The following is an 18,221-nucleotide window of genomic DNA, read 5'->3' as shown; positions in this document are numbered from 1 at the left end:
GTTTCATCTGCACCCAATACAGGTCAATAATGTTTAGTAAATAACTGGATGAGAAACTTTTCCTCTTACATGGCTCTTGTTTTCTTCCCCAGAGTTTCTTGGCCAAATATTCTTTCAGGCCTTACCGACTGCCTTGGTACAGGGTGGAGTAGCGGACTTAGTCTACTGGTGTCTTGGGAGTTTGCTAACCAAGCTAGAGATAAGTAAAGGGAAGACAGATGAGGAAGGGACCCCCAGTCCAGCTGCTGAGCTGACCAGCCAAATGCTCGGTAGAGCTCTGGAGGTTACTGTCAACTGCATTTGCTGAATTGTTTGAGAATACTCAATTCTGCTATAGAAGCAAAGAACACCAATGGAATGGCTGGAACTTATGCATTAAGCATATATAAGTTAGTTATCCGGGTGACATGTTGGACAAATAAAGCAAGTAGAGCATATGTGTGTGAACATATGTAGAATATTTAGGGTAGACACTAAATATTAATGATACACTGAATATACACGAGGCAGATGAGGCCCTTAGGAGTCATCAGATCTTAAATCAGCTACCCACTGGTGATACCCATTCTGGCCTCACATGTCCTCTGCCCAAAAATTGCGAAGAAAAGTCACAGCTGTTCACCAGGATGGTTAGTAAGCTACAGCTGTGGTCAGACATACTTGCCCCTGTGTTTCTCCTACCAATCAAGTGTTGGGGCCAGGCTGCTTCCAGCTGTTGTATCCTCTGCTCAAACCTCAACTCTGGTCCTCGAAACACCACCATCATAAGTACACCACTTATGGGTTTAATAAACTGTATGATTCAAGCATCTTAATTTGGTCTGTGAGCCTTTCTGTTCCATGACCTTCGGGATAGATTGCCTGGTGGTGTACTTGCTGGCTACCATTACACCAAGGTAATCTCCCACCGGACACAGTGGACCAGTGTCTTATTTGTGAGAGGATATGAACATCCAGAATGGGTAGCGACTGATGCCAGGGTAGGGGAAGAATGGGGTCCTTGCTCAGGGGGCCTATCACAGGGCTAGGTCCCCTGATTAGAGGTGAAGGGGAAACCCTTGGTGGACTAGAGCCCGGAGGGGTCTGGTTATATGTTCAGGGAGCATCTACAGGGGCAGCCCCCCTCCATGGGGGTGCTTACTGTGAAGAAAAGTGAGGGGGCCCCCAAGGGGGTCTGCCACAAATAAAAGGCCCCACACATGTACCTGCAACCCAAACCATGTGTAGTGAAGCCTCCCAGACACTCTGGCTGCGTCTCCATGACCAGGGACTCTCCCAGCAGGAAGATGCGGAACCACAGATAGGAGGCCGAGTGCAGCAGGAACTTCAGCACCGGGATCTTCATCAGGTGGCCCAGCTCGGGGGAAGGAAGGAGAGCAGGGCTCTCAGAGTCCTGTTCAAATCTCTCCCCACCCTGGATAACTTCCGGGATGCTCAGCCGCCACGTGTTTCCTCCTCTCATTCACTCGCTTATTCAGACATTTATCAAGAATGTACTGTATATTAGGCCTTCCCCTTTCATATCTATTTTTTCCCTCACAACCGTATGAGGTGGGTATCGTTATTCCCATTTTTTAGCTAAGGAACTGAGGATCACAGAGATAAAGTAACTTTCCCTGGAGGGTCCCACAGGCTCTTCAATCACAACCATGTTAAAAATAAATTCATCACTTTTGATCCCAAACTTGTTCCTTCTCCTCTTCCTCCTGTTTCCCCATCTTAGAAAACGTCCCAGCCACCCAGACCAGGAAGCTTAAAGGCATCTCTACATCCTCTCTCTCATACACTCTGACAGTCTCCCTAACTCCCGCCCCTCCCCCAATCCATCCTTTACACCACTAGGAGAGAGAGCTTTCTAAAACACAAAACTAATAGGATCTCTCACCTCATTACAGTCTTCCAGTGGCTCCCATCATTGCATAAGGCTCTGTGGGACCCGGGCCCCTGCTTACTTCCCACCACTCGCCATTTGCACTTATACTTTAGCTGCACAGAATTCCTCTCAGTCTCTCTAATAGTTTGCATTCTCCCTCCCTGGGCCGTTGATGGACATGCTGTTCCTGCTTCCTGGAGCACTGCTCACCCTATTCCTCACTTGATTTACAGGTACCTGGCTTGCTCTTTATTATATCCCCAGCACCAGGCACGATGCCTGGTTCATAGTAGGGTCTCAAGGAAATATTTGTTGGGTGAAGGAATAGAAATATCTGGGTCCACAAGGGCTCCCAAAGAATTTGTAGGTTGGGGCAGAGTCTCTTTAGGAGATTATAGGGCTGTATATAGGACTCAGGCTTTGGAGGCAGAGAGACCTCAGTTTCAATCCTGACTCTGCTATTTACTGTGGACAAAAGAGCATTCTGTTCCTTGTGTCTCCACTGTAAAATCCAGGTGCAATGCCTACCTTCCAGGACCACCTCAAATTACCTAATGGGAACATTCCCAAAGTGCCCGGCCCAGGGCCTGGCATAAAACAAGTGCTCAATAAGTGACAGTTATCATTACTTCTATTCTTAGTACCCGGGACTTGGGCGCCAGCCAGTGGCCAAGGCAGAGGAAGAGCATGGTGAGGAAGATGAGGAAGGCGACCAAAGAGCTTCCAGGTAGTGGTGCTTCCACGCCAGCCAGCCAGGTTCCCACGCCAGATGGAGGACAGGACCTGCTGGCAGATGGGGGGTGCTACGAACTAAGCAGAGATGGGAGTGAGGAGAGGGGGTGGCCACCAGCCAGGGAAGAGGAAGGGGAGCCAGTTGGGTGCACTGACTTCCCTGCCATAGAGATTGAACCATGTTTTATTTCTTCCCAGGCCAGCCAGCTCAGAAGAGAGGCAACCCACTTGCCATGTGACCTTGGGAAGACCCCACCCCTCTTTGGGACTTGGTTTCCTAGTCTATGAAGAAGTTGAATTCAAAGATTTTCCTGGACTCTCCAGATCCTGCATTCTTGAATCTAAGTCAGGCAGTGGTGGGTGCAACTGGGTACCCAGTCCCAGAACCCTCAGGATTCCTTGTCTTCTTAGAGATGTGAGGCACCAGCCTGCATGGTCTTGAGGAGGGAGGAGCAGGGAAAGTGGGCTTTGGTGTCTTGGGGAGCCATTGTGAAGGAAGGTTTATGGTTAAGCTCCTGGTGGGTTAGGATATCTAGGGTAGGTGAGAGGGAGGAGTAAGGGGTGGGGGAGGCTAGAAGAAGAGCATGTCTTAGGCTTAGGGGGCAGGCATCTAATGCAATGGGGAACCATGGAATCACTTGACACTTAAGCCCTGAGAGATGTAGTCTAATCTTGCTGAATAGAGTGAGATACTGAAGTCTAACAACAGAAAAAGACCACACCAAACCTACTCAGCAGGCCAGAGGCTGAGCTGAGGGTAAGACCCAGAAGTCTGTTCTGAAGGTGGGGTCTGGGTGGGTAATGGGACTTCCAAGGGCTGGGGAGAGGTTAGGGACTTAGACTGAAGGTAAGAAGGGCGGGTGGGAGACCCACAGGATCAAGGGCCTAGATAGAAGGGTGCTCAGAGTGAAGATCTAAGAGGGGTCCTGAGGGCAGAGAAAGGACTTGCTTAGGGTTGGAGCGGGGACTATGCAGAGGTGGCGGGGCAAGGGGGTCAGGGCAGGGCGGGGAGAGGAGGGGGTGGGTAGGGCCCAGCTGACCCGCTTCTGGTTGTAGGTGATGGCCAGTCGCAGCCTCGCCAGGTTGGGGATGCCTTCCTCAAAGGCCTGGCCCAGACCCTCGGCCTCGGGCTCAGTCTTGCTGTCCTTGCCCAGGTCATTGAGCACCGCAGTGACCTCGCTCTGGTGCCGGCACATGCCCAGCAGTTCAAAGCTGTAGTCCTGGCTCAGCGACTCCAGGGCAATGTACTCGGGCTGTAGGGAGAAGTCCGTGTGTGCTTGCCACCCTGGGGGCCCAGCCCCATTAGGTCAGCCCCCACCCTCCCAAAAGTGGGTCCAGGACTCTGTCCTACCTCGGCCGTCACTTCCCCACAGCTGGTGTCACCCTGAGTCCTCTATTCCTTTCTTCCCTTCCACCCCACCTGTCCTCTTGGCTATAACAAGGCACTTCTTGGGTCAACTTTGCTTCTCTGTTGCTGCATCTACCTCATTGCTGAGTCATTTCAACTCAGACCCCTCCGTCACCTTTGTCCACCCCTTGTACTTCCTCTTCCCTATTCCTTTCCCACTTCTGCTCCTATTCTTCATGCCTTCTTGGGTTCATTGAATTACTTTTGTTGAGCACCTACCTTATATGAGAGCCCGTGCTGGCAGTTTTAGGAGCTGCAGACACGAGTGGGCAGTTCTTGTTTCCACTTTACCCGTCCTAGCCTCAGTTTTACTTGGGGCCCTAACGCCAGAGAGAATCCAGGCTAGGATTTTAGGAGGCTAGGTCTGAGGCCCAGCATGGTCCCTCAGGTGGTGTCACACTGGGTAAGGTATTTCCCGTATCCAAGCCGCAGCCCCCTTGCCTGGAAAGTGGGGATGATCATTCCTGCTGCCTCCTTCTGTGGGCTGCTACGAGGATGAGGGACGGTCCTTTGGAAAGGGCTGCTCTTGCCTGCTACCCGTGAAGTGGAGGCTCTTCATTCCCTGATCCTTCTACGACTCTGGAGAAGCAGCATGCTCTTCCCTGAGCTCGTCTGGCACAGGTCACATCCTGCCCTAGGACTCTGTTAATATCCTTGTTTGTTTCCCCACCTAATGGTAATCTTGACCATGGGGACCAAGTCTGCCTGGCACAGAGGGGATGTCAGTGGACGAGTGATGGATGGAACTGGACTGGTGAATTCAAAGCCCCTGACCAGTCCCTGCCTCCAGGCCTCCCTGGCTCCCCTTCACGCATTCTGTCTGCACAGGGTTCCTGCACTCATCCCACGTCTACTTTTACTAGCCGAGAGTCTTTGCTTGGACTGAATCCCTACCTCAAATATCCTCCCTACTCCTCTTCACTTGTGTTAAACCACCTGGTTGTGTAGCCAAGATTAATCCCACTTCTTCCAAGGAGTCTGCCCTGCACACATCTGTAGATTCCTGACCTCTTTTCTGCTCCTTAGAAGCCCTCTGGTACCATCCACAGAGACCCTGAATGAAGCTGAGCATCCTGGGAGTCTTGTCTGCCTCTCTCTGCCCTCTCTCTCCCTGCTGTGATCACAAGCATGAGGCCCCAGCACACAATGCTCTAGGGGGGACCACACAGTAGGTATTCAGAAAGGACAGGTTCTACTGAATGTCATCTCTAAGTCTGTCCAGCTGCCTTCCAATCTATGTTCTCTCTCCTCCCTCAGACAGACCCAGGAGACACCTAGGATAGGGTCTGTTCCACCCCCATGAGACTAGGTGCCCCTAGAGTGACAGCCAGTCTGCAATTAGAATGAGATCCCCCTCAGGGCGGAATTCTGCAGCTCCCCATCAGAATGGAGGTTTCCTGAGAACATCTTTCTGTTGTTTCCCTCTTCCCAGAACACCCACCACAGGCCCGACCACGCCCCGGTGGAAGGACAGAAGGACAGATACGGGGCACCGAGGGCAGGGGAAGGGAGCAGAAACTAACCTTAAACTCAGGCTCCTTGTGGGCAAGGCGCCTGAGTTTGCAGCTGAGCTGGAAGGCAGCCAGCATGGCATCCTCGCTGGCCAGTGAGAGGTGGGCGCAGCTGGCAATGCCACGGCAGGTGTTGATGCGGGACAGGGAGAACTGGAGCAGATCGTAGCAGCATGTGTTGCTGCACTCGAGGCAGGCACAGGAGATGGGGTGGGGCCGGGCGATGGTGTGGCCCTGGTCCATGAGCAGCTGGGTGATCTCATACAGGTCCTTCTGGCAGGCCAGGGTGAGGGGGGTGACACCAGGGGCAAAGCGGGGGCCATCGATTGATGAGTCAAAGAAGGCCAGTGAGAAAGACCAGACCTGGTGTCCACCTTGCGGCCCTTCTCCCGTTCCAGCCAGGCCAGCAGGCGGCGCACCACTGCCAGCTGGTTTTTGTCCACAGCCACCAGCAGGGCCTCGTGGATCTGCCGGAAGTCGAACTTGACACTGGCCAACAGCACATCAGTGATGGCCTCGTGGCCCAGGCGGATGGCCAGATTGAGGGCCCCCCTCCAGGAGCGGTCCTCAGCCTCCTCCACATTCTGCAGGGGCCCGCCAGGCCCGCCGTCTGTGGCCTCAACCCGCAACTCCAGCAGCTGCTACACCAGGTCCAATGGCACCCAGCAGCGGAGGTGGGAACTTCAGCTTTCTGTTCACGATCTTGGTCCACTTAGGCTGAGGCTGGATGAAGGAGTAGAGGGTGGGACCCCGAGTCTCCAACCTCCTTTGCTTTGGGGCCTCCCTCATCCTTCCACTTTCAAGCCCTTAACCCTCTATACCCAGGCAACATTATAGTCTTCCTATCCCAAACACACAATAACACAAATTTCCATTTTTGTTTTAGGTAACACTTATGTAGTGCTTAAGTACAGGTAGTTTTCAAAACCCTTCATAAGTAAGTAACTCATTCAATTCTTAAATATCCCTGTAAGGTAGGAGCTGTCATTCCCTCTTTAACAGGAGAAGAAGCTGACGTACAGACATGCCAAACCACTTAGACGAGGTGGGCAGCCAGGCAGTCTGGCTGAGGAGGTGGTATTGCTAATTACTCTTCCACGCTACTTCTCAACTCAAAGAGAAATTAGTAGTAGTAGCTTTGGGATTTCTGGAATCTCTACTTCTTCAAAAGCCCCCAAATGTGGGATATGAGAATGTAGGTAAGTAAATACTTTCCCTCTTTTAAGGAAAATAACAATGCTACCACTTTTATCTGTTTTACTCTGAAATTAAATTCCACATTAAATGTTATATACTCTAGTATATATGGTTTATATAATGTGATCATCTTGTATAATGACAATACAAATGTCCCCCCACCCCAATTATGTCTGTGTAGGGAATACATTTCATTTCTGTATTTTCCAGGAATCAATCATTTTAGAAATACCCTTTCATACCGTAATAATAGCTTCTTGTATATTTTTGTTAAGCTGTTAGTAAATAATATCCCATTTACTGGTATGAAATGTTGATGATAATATTTAGAAAATTGGTCTTGGTTGAAAAATGCATTTTTTTCTTTTTAAAAAAATTTAGTGGCTTAAAACCACAAACATTTATTCTCTTATGGTTCTAGAAGTCAGAACTAAATCATATCATTGGGCTAACGTCAAGGTTAGCAGGGCAGGGCAGGGTTGGCAGGGCAGGGTGGCTCTAGGGGAGTATTCTTTTTCGGCTTCTAGAGCTATACTCCCTGCATTCCTTAGTTTATGGCCACTTCCTCCATCTTTAAAAGCCCGCGGCATAGACTCTCCACACCTCCTGAAGATTTGAAGATCAAAGATTAAAAGAATTTTTTTAGTCACCATTTTATTGTGTGGATTCTCAGTTTAGGAGAGTGCCAGAGCTGGGTCTGACTGGGGGCCCCTCCCTCAGAACAACTTCCATCCTCACAGGAACCCACACACACAGTGGGTTCCAAACGTGGGCAGCCCGAGGAGGAGTAGGCTGAAGCAGGACAGGACTGTGCTGGGAGCCCAACCCCGCGCAGGCACACAGATCTGCCCAGGACCAGCTTCCATCTTGTTGACATCCTCTCCCAACTGCTCCTCCCTCGGGAAGTCCTAGAGCTCCCGAAGGACAGGTCCAGACACGTCTACACAGGAGGGTCTTTGAACTGGGCTCTTCCCAAGCCCCTAAGCTCTGATCAGGCCTCGTAGCAGGATCCCACCAGGCTCTCCTCCACCAACCCGCCAGCTCTGCCCTTTCCTGCTTTGGGCGGCATTTCTCCCCCCACCCCAGTGCTGCCTTGTCCCTCTCTCCCACCAGGCCCCAGCCCATCCTCACTGCTCTTCTCTTCTGGGCCCAGGCTTGGGCCTCCAATGGCTCTCCTCCCACCTGCGGGGTGATGTCCACCGCCTGCATGGCAGCTAGCATGTCCCTGCCGCCCTTCTGGGTCAATCTATTGTTTTAATCACAGCCAGAAATGGGACCAGGATAGGGGAAGGCAGGGGAGCTGAAGGCCTCTTACCATGAGGTGGTCCAAGGCTGCATCCACCTACACTGGCAGGGATGGAAGGATGGATCTCCTGCTCCTCTGTCTGCTCCCCTGACTGTGCCCAACTTCCTCTTTCCTACCCTTTCAAAACCCCGCCTGGGGCCCTCTCTCTGCCAGGACCAGCTGCTCCCCCTCTGCCCTGTACCCTGGAGACCAAGGGAACTGGTGTTAAGTGCCACACAATGAAATCTGGGAAAGGGGAGAGGACATAGTTGCTCAAAGAAGGTGGGAATACAATTTAGAAAAACATAGGTGGAAGGGAGCTTAGTGACCCCCTGGTCCAAATGCCCCATTGTACTGATGGGGACTGGGATTTGCCCAAGGTTCCACAGCCAAGCTGAGACCTATTCCTTAGTCATTAGCCCATCTGATCCCCATAAAACTCTGAACAGGAGGATGGGATTTTTTCTCTGTTACTGAGGGTTGATTCTGGGCCCAAGATAAATAACGTGCTTAAAGTCACACAGCAACACTGTTACCTGATTATCCTAGAGAGAGAAGCCCCAAAGGATTCTGAGAGTTCAGCTCAGGGGACGCTGGAGGTCAGTCTCATGCTCAAAAATCACTCTCACCTTCCCAGGACACCACAGGATCTTATCTGTCGGGCAGTGCTTTTCTTCTCACGGGGCCTCAGTTTTCCTCTCAGGAAAATGGGCACGAGGATGCACACCACTCACTGAGGGGAAGACGTTCTGGACCGTGTCCCAAAGCCCTCGAGAGATCACCAATTCTACCCCAGAAGTTCCAAAGAAGAGAAAGACGGAGCTGTCCTTGGGAGGGTAGGGTGCCATGGTGACAGAAGCCTTGACAACTGGGAGTGGGGAGCCCAGAGGTGACCTCAGGCAGAGTCCTAAGGGAATGAGTGGAGGGGAGGAGAGAGGGTGGCTTGGCCTCATCAGCCCCTCTCAGCTGTCAAGAGATCCACTGCCCAGTTTCAGTCACAGAAGGCGGCAGGGGCCAAAACCACAGGACTTCATGGCTCATGCCTGAAGGACCTCCCCACACATGCTGGCATGTTCTTCTATTTCTCCTGCTGAGAACAGCAACTGGCAGATAGGGCACTGGACCCAGGAAATGGGTGGTGAGCTCTCAGGGGAGGACACCCATAGTACAGACGGTGATGAAGATGGTGACGAGGAGGGAGAGGCCTGGGGAGGCGGGGAGGTCTCTCCACAAGTGGCAGCATGCTGGGGAAGCATCACAATGCTGAAGGGGCCTGAGGGGGAGAGGAGAGAAGGAGGTGAGAAAACTGGGCCTCCTCCCAGGCAGGAGGTCACCCCAAGTGGCCTGAAGGGAACGTCTGCTGTCAAAATGCAGCTGTTTTTGCAGGAAATTTACTGGGGTTGAGTATTTTATGCCTGAGAGATACTATCCAGTCATGAATCCACCACACATTTGTTGAGTGTCTACTATGTGCCTGACACTGTGTTAGGAGCTGAGGGGCATAAGCCCAGGCTTATCCTCATGGCCTATGGCGTCTAGGGGACCACAAATAACTGTGACACAAAGCAGAGGGTGAGAAGTGCTAAGCCCAAGGGAACCAGAATGCTGCAGGAGCTCAGCTGGGAGACATTCTCTGAGATCAGAGAAGACTTGGCAAATAAGTACCATTTGAACTGAGACTTAGAGAGGAAGCAGAATGTGGTCATGGAGGAAGAAGTTATGAATGAAATTCTAGGCCCTCTCTGATAGTGTTTTATTTTGCTGTGTTTCATGTTTCTCCGAGGACAGGGCCGATGTCCCTTCCTCGGCTTGGTGGACACAGTGTGAATAGGTATTCAATACAGATTTGTACATAACTGCAGATGACAGAGGCCAGGTGTCCAAGTTCACGTTTCCTGGCAGCATTCCCAGATCTCCCATTCCTCCCTCAAGGGATGCCTAGTGCTCCCCCAACCAGCCCTGTGCCCGAGCAGCTTACCTGCACAAATGGGGCACTGTCTGCTATCCTGGACACCACTGCTTCGGGCCTGGGGTTGCTGGTGTTCTCTTTGGCCTGCCTTTGCTAGCTCCCTCTGTTTTGGCCGAGAGTTTGAGTTGAATACAGGCCTGTGAGAAAGAATAGTTAAAGACCAGCTGTTAGCAAGAGGCCCTCAGGGCTGAAGGAGCCTCAAACCAGGGTGAAAATGTAGATTAGTTGATGTGGAGCCAGCAGCCATGGGTTGGGGTCCTGGTTTGCTCACTTGATGTGTCAGACTTGAGGGAAGTCATTTAACCTTTGAACATCTGAGAAGAGCGCTTCTATCACTGTCCTCAGGTTTCTTGTTGTTATTTTTTTATCAAGACATAATGCATATCCCGTAAAATTCATCCTTTTAAAATATATTATTCAATGGTTTTAGGATATTCACAATGTAACCACAACTATCTAATTCCAGAACATTTTTTATCACCCCAAAAAGAGACCCTGAACCCATTCGTAGTCACTCCCCACTCCTCTATCCCCACATACTCTGGCAACCACTAATCTACGTTCTGTCTCTGTGGATTTGTCTATTCTGGAATCATATAACATGTGGTCTTTTGTGACTAACTTATTTCACTTAGCATATTTTCAAGGTTCATCCATGTTGTACCATCAGTACTTCATTCCTTTTTCATGGCTGAATAATATTCCACCACAGATGTACACACATTTTGTTTATTCATCAGTTGATGGACATTTGGGTGGTTTCCACTTTTTGGCTATTATGAATAATGCTGCTATGAGCATTTGTCTATACATTTTTGTGTGAAGATCTGTTAGCAATTATTTGGGGGTATATTCCTAGGAGTGGGATTGCTGGGTTATATGGTAACTCTATGTTTAGCTTTTTGAGGAACTGCCGAACTGTTTGCCAAGATGGCTGCACCATTTTACATTCTCAGCAGCAACATATGGGGGTTCCAATTTCTCCCATCTTTGCCAATGCTTGTTATTGTCTTTTTTGATTACAGCCATCCCAGTGGGTGTGAAGTGATCACTGTGGTTTTGATTTGCATTTCTCTGATGGTTAATGATAGGGAGCATCTTTTCATGTGCTTATGGGCCATGTGTATATATATCTTCTTTGGAGAAGTCTATTCAGATCATATGTCCATTTAAAAAATTAGGTTATCTTTTTATGATTGAGTTCTAAGGGATCCTTATATATTCTAGATACAAGCCCCTTGCTGAATATATGATATGCAAATATTTTCTCCCATATTCTGTGAGTTGTCTTTTTATTTTCTCGATGCTGTCCTTTGAAGCAGAAAACGATTTAAATTTTAATGAAGCCCATGAGATACAGTGTACTTGTCTTTAGATCCTGGTTTACTCCAGGACCACGCCTAGCTCCATGCCTGACACCATGTGGGCAAGGACATCTTTTCTCTGCTACCTTCTAGGTCCAGACCATGAGATCAACACCCAGGCACCAGGGTGCTCTCTGGTATAACTGAAACATGAGTGGGGGAAGGACAGGTGCAGAAGGGCAGTAGGTTGGGGGAGGTGATCTGGGTCTTTCAGGTTGACCTACTTACCTTTGGGCTTGCACTTTAGGCCTCTTCGTCCTGCCCACATCTTTCTCTGTGTTTTGTTCGTCTGGTCTGGGCTCTGTGTTAGAAATGCTCATTAAATCTAGCTCACTAACAAAAGGACCTTCACATATGATATTCCTTATTTTGAGAATATTCTTTCTATCCCCCTTCCCTGGTCAATTCTTTCTCGTTCTTCAAGTCTTAGATGAAAAATTCCCATGAGGCAGGATTCTCTCATCTAAATCTCGTCATCCTGTTATGCTTTGCCTTTGAAGTACTTACCACAGTTTTAAGTTTTAGATTTCCTTGTGTGACATGGATGAGTATCTCTCCATTAGGGTAGGAGCATTGAAATTTTATTTACTGTGGTATCCCTGGCACCTAGCCCAGGGCCTTGCACATAGAGACGTGCAATTAATATCTGTCAAATGAACGGTAACAAAAGCTAGCAACAACCATCTGTCTAGTTATTCAGAACTTATAAAGCACTACGTATAGCTTTTACTATATTTTAAAGTGCTTTTGTAGCTCCAGCACCCAGCCTGTAGGGTGCCCCCTACAGGTTAGTTTAGTTAGTTCCCTCCCCAGTCTCTGTCTTTTAAAATGATAACCTACATCCTTCCTTATGTGGTAGGTAGCTTCCGAAATGACTCCCATTGGTTCCTGCCTCCTGATATTCATGCTTCTCCCTTGAGTGTGGACAGGACTTAGTAATTTGCTTCTAATGAACAGAATATGGCAAAAGTGATGGGATGTCACTTCTGTGATTAGGTTACCGACCCCTTTCTTGCTAGCACTCTCTCTCTGGCCCTCTAGCTGGCACACTCTGATGAAGCAAGCTGCCATGTTATGAGATGCTCTATGGAGAGGCTCTCACGGCAAAGGAACTGAGGAAAGCCTCAATCCAACAGCTCTCGAGGAACTGAATCCTACCAACAACGATGTGAGTGAGCTAGGGAGCAGATCCTTCCCAGTTGAGCCTTGAGATGACTGCAGCCTGTGACAGATCCAGAGCCAGAGGACCCAGTTAAGTCACACCTGGATTCCTAACCATGAGAAACTGTGAGATAATATTGTTTTCAGCCACTAAGTTTTGGGGTAGTTCGTTATACAACGATAGATAACAAATGTACCTTATTTCTGCAATGAAATAATACACTCATGATTTCACTAATTCGCTCAGTTCTTTGAAATGACAAATAAACCACTCCTTTTAAAAAAATTTTCCCAATGAAGCAATAAGTGAAACCAAGGGTTTTCACTGAGATTGCTACTTGTTTCCGCTCTCTTGTTGTCTAGAATAATGAAAAGAACAAGAACTCTGGGGTTCAAATCCTGGCTCTGCCACTTATTAGCTGTGTGACTCAGTATGTAACCTCTCTGAACCTCAGATTCTTTTGTAAAATGAGTTTGTTGTGAACATTAAATAGATAAAGTTAGTAAAAGTGCCTGGCAATGTCTGGTGCAAAGTAGGAACTCCAAAATGTTTAATCCTTTCTTCCTCTGTGATGAAACCACATTACTCTCCTACTTTATTTCTCCAATAAGCTCCACATACCACTGCTCCAACTTAATTGCCCTTCTGAGGTGATCACAGAACATTGATACTGCAAGAGGCCTAAATACTATTTGGTTTAATTCTTTCACTTTGAAGATGAGAGATTTGAGGCCCAAAGAGATAAAGACTCTTGGTTCCTTGCTCTTTCAATTACTATACAGTATTTGATTTTTCTTCTGGTAACAAGACACTGACAACTGTCTTTTCTCCCATTTGAATTCCCATTTGTGAGCCATCCTTGTGTAGCAACGATGGATTCAGGGAGGAAGCAGGGTGCTGGGGGAAGTAAGGAGCCAGAGGTAGGTCATGGGGCCTCGCCTGTGCTGTCCCGATGACCGGGACCTGGTTCTGCATGGTTGTGTTTTGGGCTTACCACACGGGCTGGAGGTGCCTTGGGGGCAGCTGAAAGCACCATGCAGGCTGAACACCCTGAAGTCCCTGTCTGCAGCTGCTTTAGGATATTCCTGAGCTCTGAAATTTCCTTGGTGGTCCTGCAGGGAAACAGGGAGTACTTGGCTTCATTCAGAACACAGACTCCATTCTGCTCACCCAGGTCAGTGGCATCTAACCAAGAAAGCCAGTTTGATATACAGATGGGGTTAGGCCTAGAATATGTAATTAATTGGAGAACCCAGGCAGGGCCTGTATGCCTGTGAGTGACTTGGAAGCCTTTCTCTTCCAGGAGAAAGAACTGAGAAGTGGCAGAGAGATCTCCATTCTGGCAGCTACGTACGTTTGGGGATCTGGGAAGAATGTCCTCCAGGTGGAAGGATTAGCCAGCCAGGGGTTGGGACCAGACTTCTGAGCATCAGAAGAGCCCTGAGGAGAAGAAAATGGAGAAATATGAAGTACAGACATTCACCACCAGGGGACACTGCCTCCTAGTGCCAGGGATACTCCCAAAGTCAGGACTTCAGCTTAGTTAATGAGTAGTGTATCTGCTATAACTTGTACGAGGCACCTTGGCTTGTGTGTGTACACTCTCTTCCAGCTCTAAGATGTGAGAGTTGGTGATTTTGTGTACTTAGTTCCCCAATGCTAAGGGTTTTGTCATGATCCTGAAAGACCCCGAGACAAAAGAACACAAGATATTGGGAAAAACAGGGCTATGGGACTGATATCATGTGCAAATTTTTGAAAGCATATATATATATATATATATATATATATATATATACTGACACACACATACACATATTTTAAAAAATTTGTACATATGTAAATTGTACATGTATAAAATTGATTCACATAGGTACGAAACTCAAATCACTCATCCTTATACACCTTAGTGAGAGAAGCAAATTATACACGCATACATATTTCTTTATGTTTAAAAATAGTTCTATTTTGAACTTTTGGGGATATTTTAGTCATTTTTCTCTTTTCATATTGTTTAAATTCCAGTAGGATTTATTTTGTGAACAATTTTGTCCACCTGCAACTAAAATCCTACCAATTTTAGCCACCACTTCTAGCCATCTATAAAAAGATGTGCATATAGATATCACGTCTCTTTCTAGCATCAGTCACTTTATCTAACTATCACAGGCATTTTTATAAACTTTCTGTTTCTAACTCCAGAAATGTCTGTGAGCAATAATCATGCACTAGATCATTTCTACATAGATTTTATTCATGTGGTATGCTACAGTTTCTTAATTCTTTGTCAATATTCAATTTATGTGTCAGTTCATCAGTGGCTTTTTCCTTTTTTATTTTTCCAAATTTCCTTTTTTCCCTTGAATTTAAAAAATTAAAATTTTTTCCTTTATTTTTCAGCTCTGCTTCTATCACAGATTCTTTTATTTATTTTATTATTATTATTATTATTTTTGGCCGCACCGTGCAGCTTGCGGGATCTTAGTTCCCGACCAGGGATCGAACCCGGGCTTTGGCAGTGAAACTGCAGAGTCCTAACCACTGGACCCCCAGGGAATTCCCTCACATATTCTTTTATAGGTAAATGTTTTTCTTGTAAAGCATGACTGATCTCATTTTGCAAGTTTGAGAAGTAGCATTTTTATTCACATTCACAGTTTACAATTTTCTAATATACCATTACAATCTCATCTTGGACCTAACATTAATTTTAAAATATTTTATTTAATTTTCCAGGTTTTTTTTTTTTTTTTTTTTTTTAACCTAGTCTCATAAATTTCAGAGTGAATACTAATAGAAAGGATAACTAGATGGGTGTGTAAAGATGGTTTATTTAATCTTAACTATAAATGAGACTAAACATCAGGAATTGAGCTTCTGAGCACAGGCTAAGTGGAGTCAGGTGGCCTGGGTTCAAATCCAGTCCAAGACTTATTTGGCAGTGACATGGGACACCCACTACATTTCTCTGTGCTTCTGTTTCCTAACTGAAAAATCAATGATCATGAAAGACCTTACCTCACAGGGTTATAAGCCTTATGTTATGCTTTCACTATAATATACCATTAGAATGACACATTAGAAAAAAGCCTATAGCATTTTATACATCTTAAATTACAAAACTGAGTGCCATCAATTCACTTCCATGTATGAATCCTCTCTTGTAGAAATGTTTCAGGATCTCCTCTCCCTGTGGTTTCAGTGAGGTACCTGCAATGTGTGTCATTCTGCTCTTGCTGTTCAATGCCTGACATTATGGCTCTGGAGTTGCTGACTTCCTTTCTGCTTGATCCCACCATGGTCCTAAAGGTGCAGGGTAATTTAGATGGCCAGAATGGAAAGACTCTAGGAAGCCTTTATTTAGCCTATAATTAAGGAGACCTAATGTCCTAGTTTGCCCAGGACATCCTGCTTTAGGTCTGTTGTCTTGGTATAATTATTAATAGCACTCTTTTTTGCTCTCGAAGTATCTCAGTTTGGATGATAAATTTTATGGTGACCCTATCTACCGCTCCCCTCTAAAGGTCATTTATATAATAAACATTTATATTAGAAAGCCTACTTGTTCTAAGCACTGTCCTAGCTGCCAGGAATGCCTATGGAACAAGACAAACAGGTCCCTAATCTCACAGAGCTTCCACTTTACTGAACAGCCAGGGCCACAAAGCTCCGGAACACACTGGGACAGTATCAGAACCTGGCAGAGCACGAAGAACTGCCTCCTTTGATCCTTTTGCATTTTCAGCCCTTCCCATGACGGAAGAGTGAATCTCAGACTAAGAGTAAATCTCAGGCTTTACTTTGTCTCGGCGCTCTGGGTCTCTCCCACGGCTGTGCTACGAAAGCATCTCCTCCTCCTCTGCTCCAACTCCATTTTCTCTTCCCAAAGCTCAGTCTCTTGTTTGTTTCAGTAACCTCAACAGAAGTGACACCTGTGAGGTTCACTCTTGGGAATCAAAATTCTTTTGGTTCTGTCAAGTGTTTGAAGCTTCTGAAAAATGTACTGTGTGCACAGGAAGCGCTGTGGTGTAATGGCAGGAGGGCTGGTTCCAGTCTTTACGCTGCTCTGACTCACTGTGTCAATTAAAATATGTACATTTCCCTATCTGAGATATAAAATGAGGTGCTTGGGGCTTGATGATCTCTAAGTATTTTTTCATCTCTAGAACTCTATGACTCTAGCCTTGTGTGACTACATCTTCAGATTTGTTTGTGAGTGAATTATGGTGGAGCGTACTGGCTTGGAAAGATGAATGGAGACATAAGTGACAAGAAAGCAGGAGGAGTCAGAATAGGCTTAGGAAGAAGAAAAAATAACTAGAAAACTGGCTAAGAAAAGAGGAGGTCAATTCACCAGATACCTATCCATCTATACCTGTACACAGTCAGAAACCCACACATCTTCTCTTAGGAGGATATGTGTATTGTACAGGGAGAGAAAGCAGGGGAACAAATGAAATTGCAGAGCACATATCTAAGAATGCAGCCGGCTGTGCTAGCCAGGTGGGCCAGGGGACAACAATGACAGAGGGACTGTAAGTGAGCCCTGGGGCTTTCAGGTGCTGGAAGGAAAAGTCTGATGAAAGCTATAGTCCCCAGGAACCTAGAAATAAAGTAGGAGATGAAGTTTGAATCCCAAAAGAATTTCATTAGGGCTACAGAACAAATGGTCCAACAGCTTTGTGTACACTGTATCGAAGGCTCACTTACTTGACTCTTCCATGTGTGAAAGAGAAGAAGAGTTCACGCCTACCTGTAAGAAAGGGCAGCAAGCCCATTTATGTTCGTATTTGAATGTATGTGTGTGGATGTGTGTCTATCCCTCAATCAAGCACCAGCTTCCTAACCAGAAACTGAAAAGGGTGGGAAAATGTTAAGTCCTTGCTCCACCATGGTACATACCTGGCTCAGCCCCAAGCTCACAGGGGCTGAGGGACCCACCACAGGGTCATCTAAGGTGTCCAGAGAGGAACACACCCACAGGAAGGCCAGGCCAAAGGACTGATGATGTGTGAAGGGTTGGGAGCAGGTCAGGTGAAGTTGATCCCATGACTCACCTGAGGCTGGAGCCAGGAAGTCATCTCAAGGAGAAAAGAGAAAGAAAATGAGGGAGAAAGGAAACACATGAATGGGAGGGAGAGATGACGAGGTCAATACTGAGGAGAGGAAAGAAAGGACTGGGACTACATAGAGTAAACTCCATCCCAAGGAAGAATGGAGGCCATTCCTCCCCCAGGCCCGGGTGCTCAGGGTTTGGCAGTGCCACACAGGCCAGTCAGGGCCCTCTCAGACCCAGTGCCTTGCCTTCCTACCATCACTCCTCTGTCACAGTTCCACACTGTTCCCAGCGTGAGTGCTTCCTCAGTCTACACCTCGCCAGGGACCTTATCAATATCTTGTTTTAACAGGGGGTATCTGTAGGTTGGGGTTTGGGGTGACCACTTGCCCAGTGGATTAGCTGAGCTACATCTACCCTTCCTGGACCAAGAGACCTCAACCTCCCTCACAGCACTACACGCCCTACACAGTGGCTCACAGGATCACATACTGGTACTACAAACCCTTCTCATCTTCAATTCCCAGCACTCTCTAGTAGTACCTCATCTCTCCCACCTCGTATCCCACATCACTCCTCTTTCACAACATTACAAATGCCTCCAATTTAAACTCAGACAAATCCTTACTAGACTCTAGTCCCTAGAGGCCAGGAATCAGATCTT

General features: G+C 47.3%; 1 protein-coding gene across 1 annotated transcript in view; it reads right to left on the bottom strand.

The window, feature by feature from the left end:
- The window catches only part of XNDC1N (XRCC1 N-terminal domain containing 1, N-terminal like), a 37,739-nt gene that overhangs the window by 11,151 nt on the left and 8,367 nt on the right, over positions 1 to 18,221 (bottom strand). The window contains 16 exon segments of the mRNA XM_068555971.1: positions 1,206 to 1,249; positions 1,251 to 1,357; positions 2,518 to 2,586; positions 2,588 to 2,683; positions 3,646 to 3,858; positions 5,537 to 5,878; positions 5,881 to 6,178; positions 6,180 to 6,247; positions 8,209 to 8,235; positions 8,237 to 8,278; positions 9,167 to 9,279; positions 9,985 to 10,112; positions 11,568 to 11,640; positions 13,441 to 13,613; positions 13,856 to 13,941; positions 17,404 to 17,582. Of these exon segments, the coding sequence (XP_068412072.1) occupies positions 1,206 to 1,249; positions 1,251 to 1,357; positions 2,518 to 2,586; positions 2,588 to 2,683; positions 3,646 to 3,858; positions 5,537 to 5,878; positions 5,881 to 6,178; positions 6,180 to 6,247; positions 8,209 to 8,235; positions 8,237 to 8,278; positions 9,167 to 9,279; positions 9,985 to 10,112; positions 11,568 to 11,640; positions 13,441 to 13,613; positions 13,856 to 13,941; positions 17,404 to 17,582 (2,058 nt within the window).

This window comes from Eschrichtius robustus, chromosome 11 (assembly GCF_028021215.1).
Source record: "Eschrichtius robustus isolate mEscRob2 chromosome 11, mEscRob2.pri, whole genome shotgun sequence".
Lineage (NCBI taxonomy): Eukaryota > Metazoa > Chordata > Mammalia > Artiodactyla > Eschrichtiidae > Eschrichtius > Eschrichtius robustus.
Note: the sequence above shows the minus strand (reverse complement) of the source record. Positions and strands in the feature narration are given on the sequence as shown.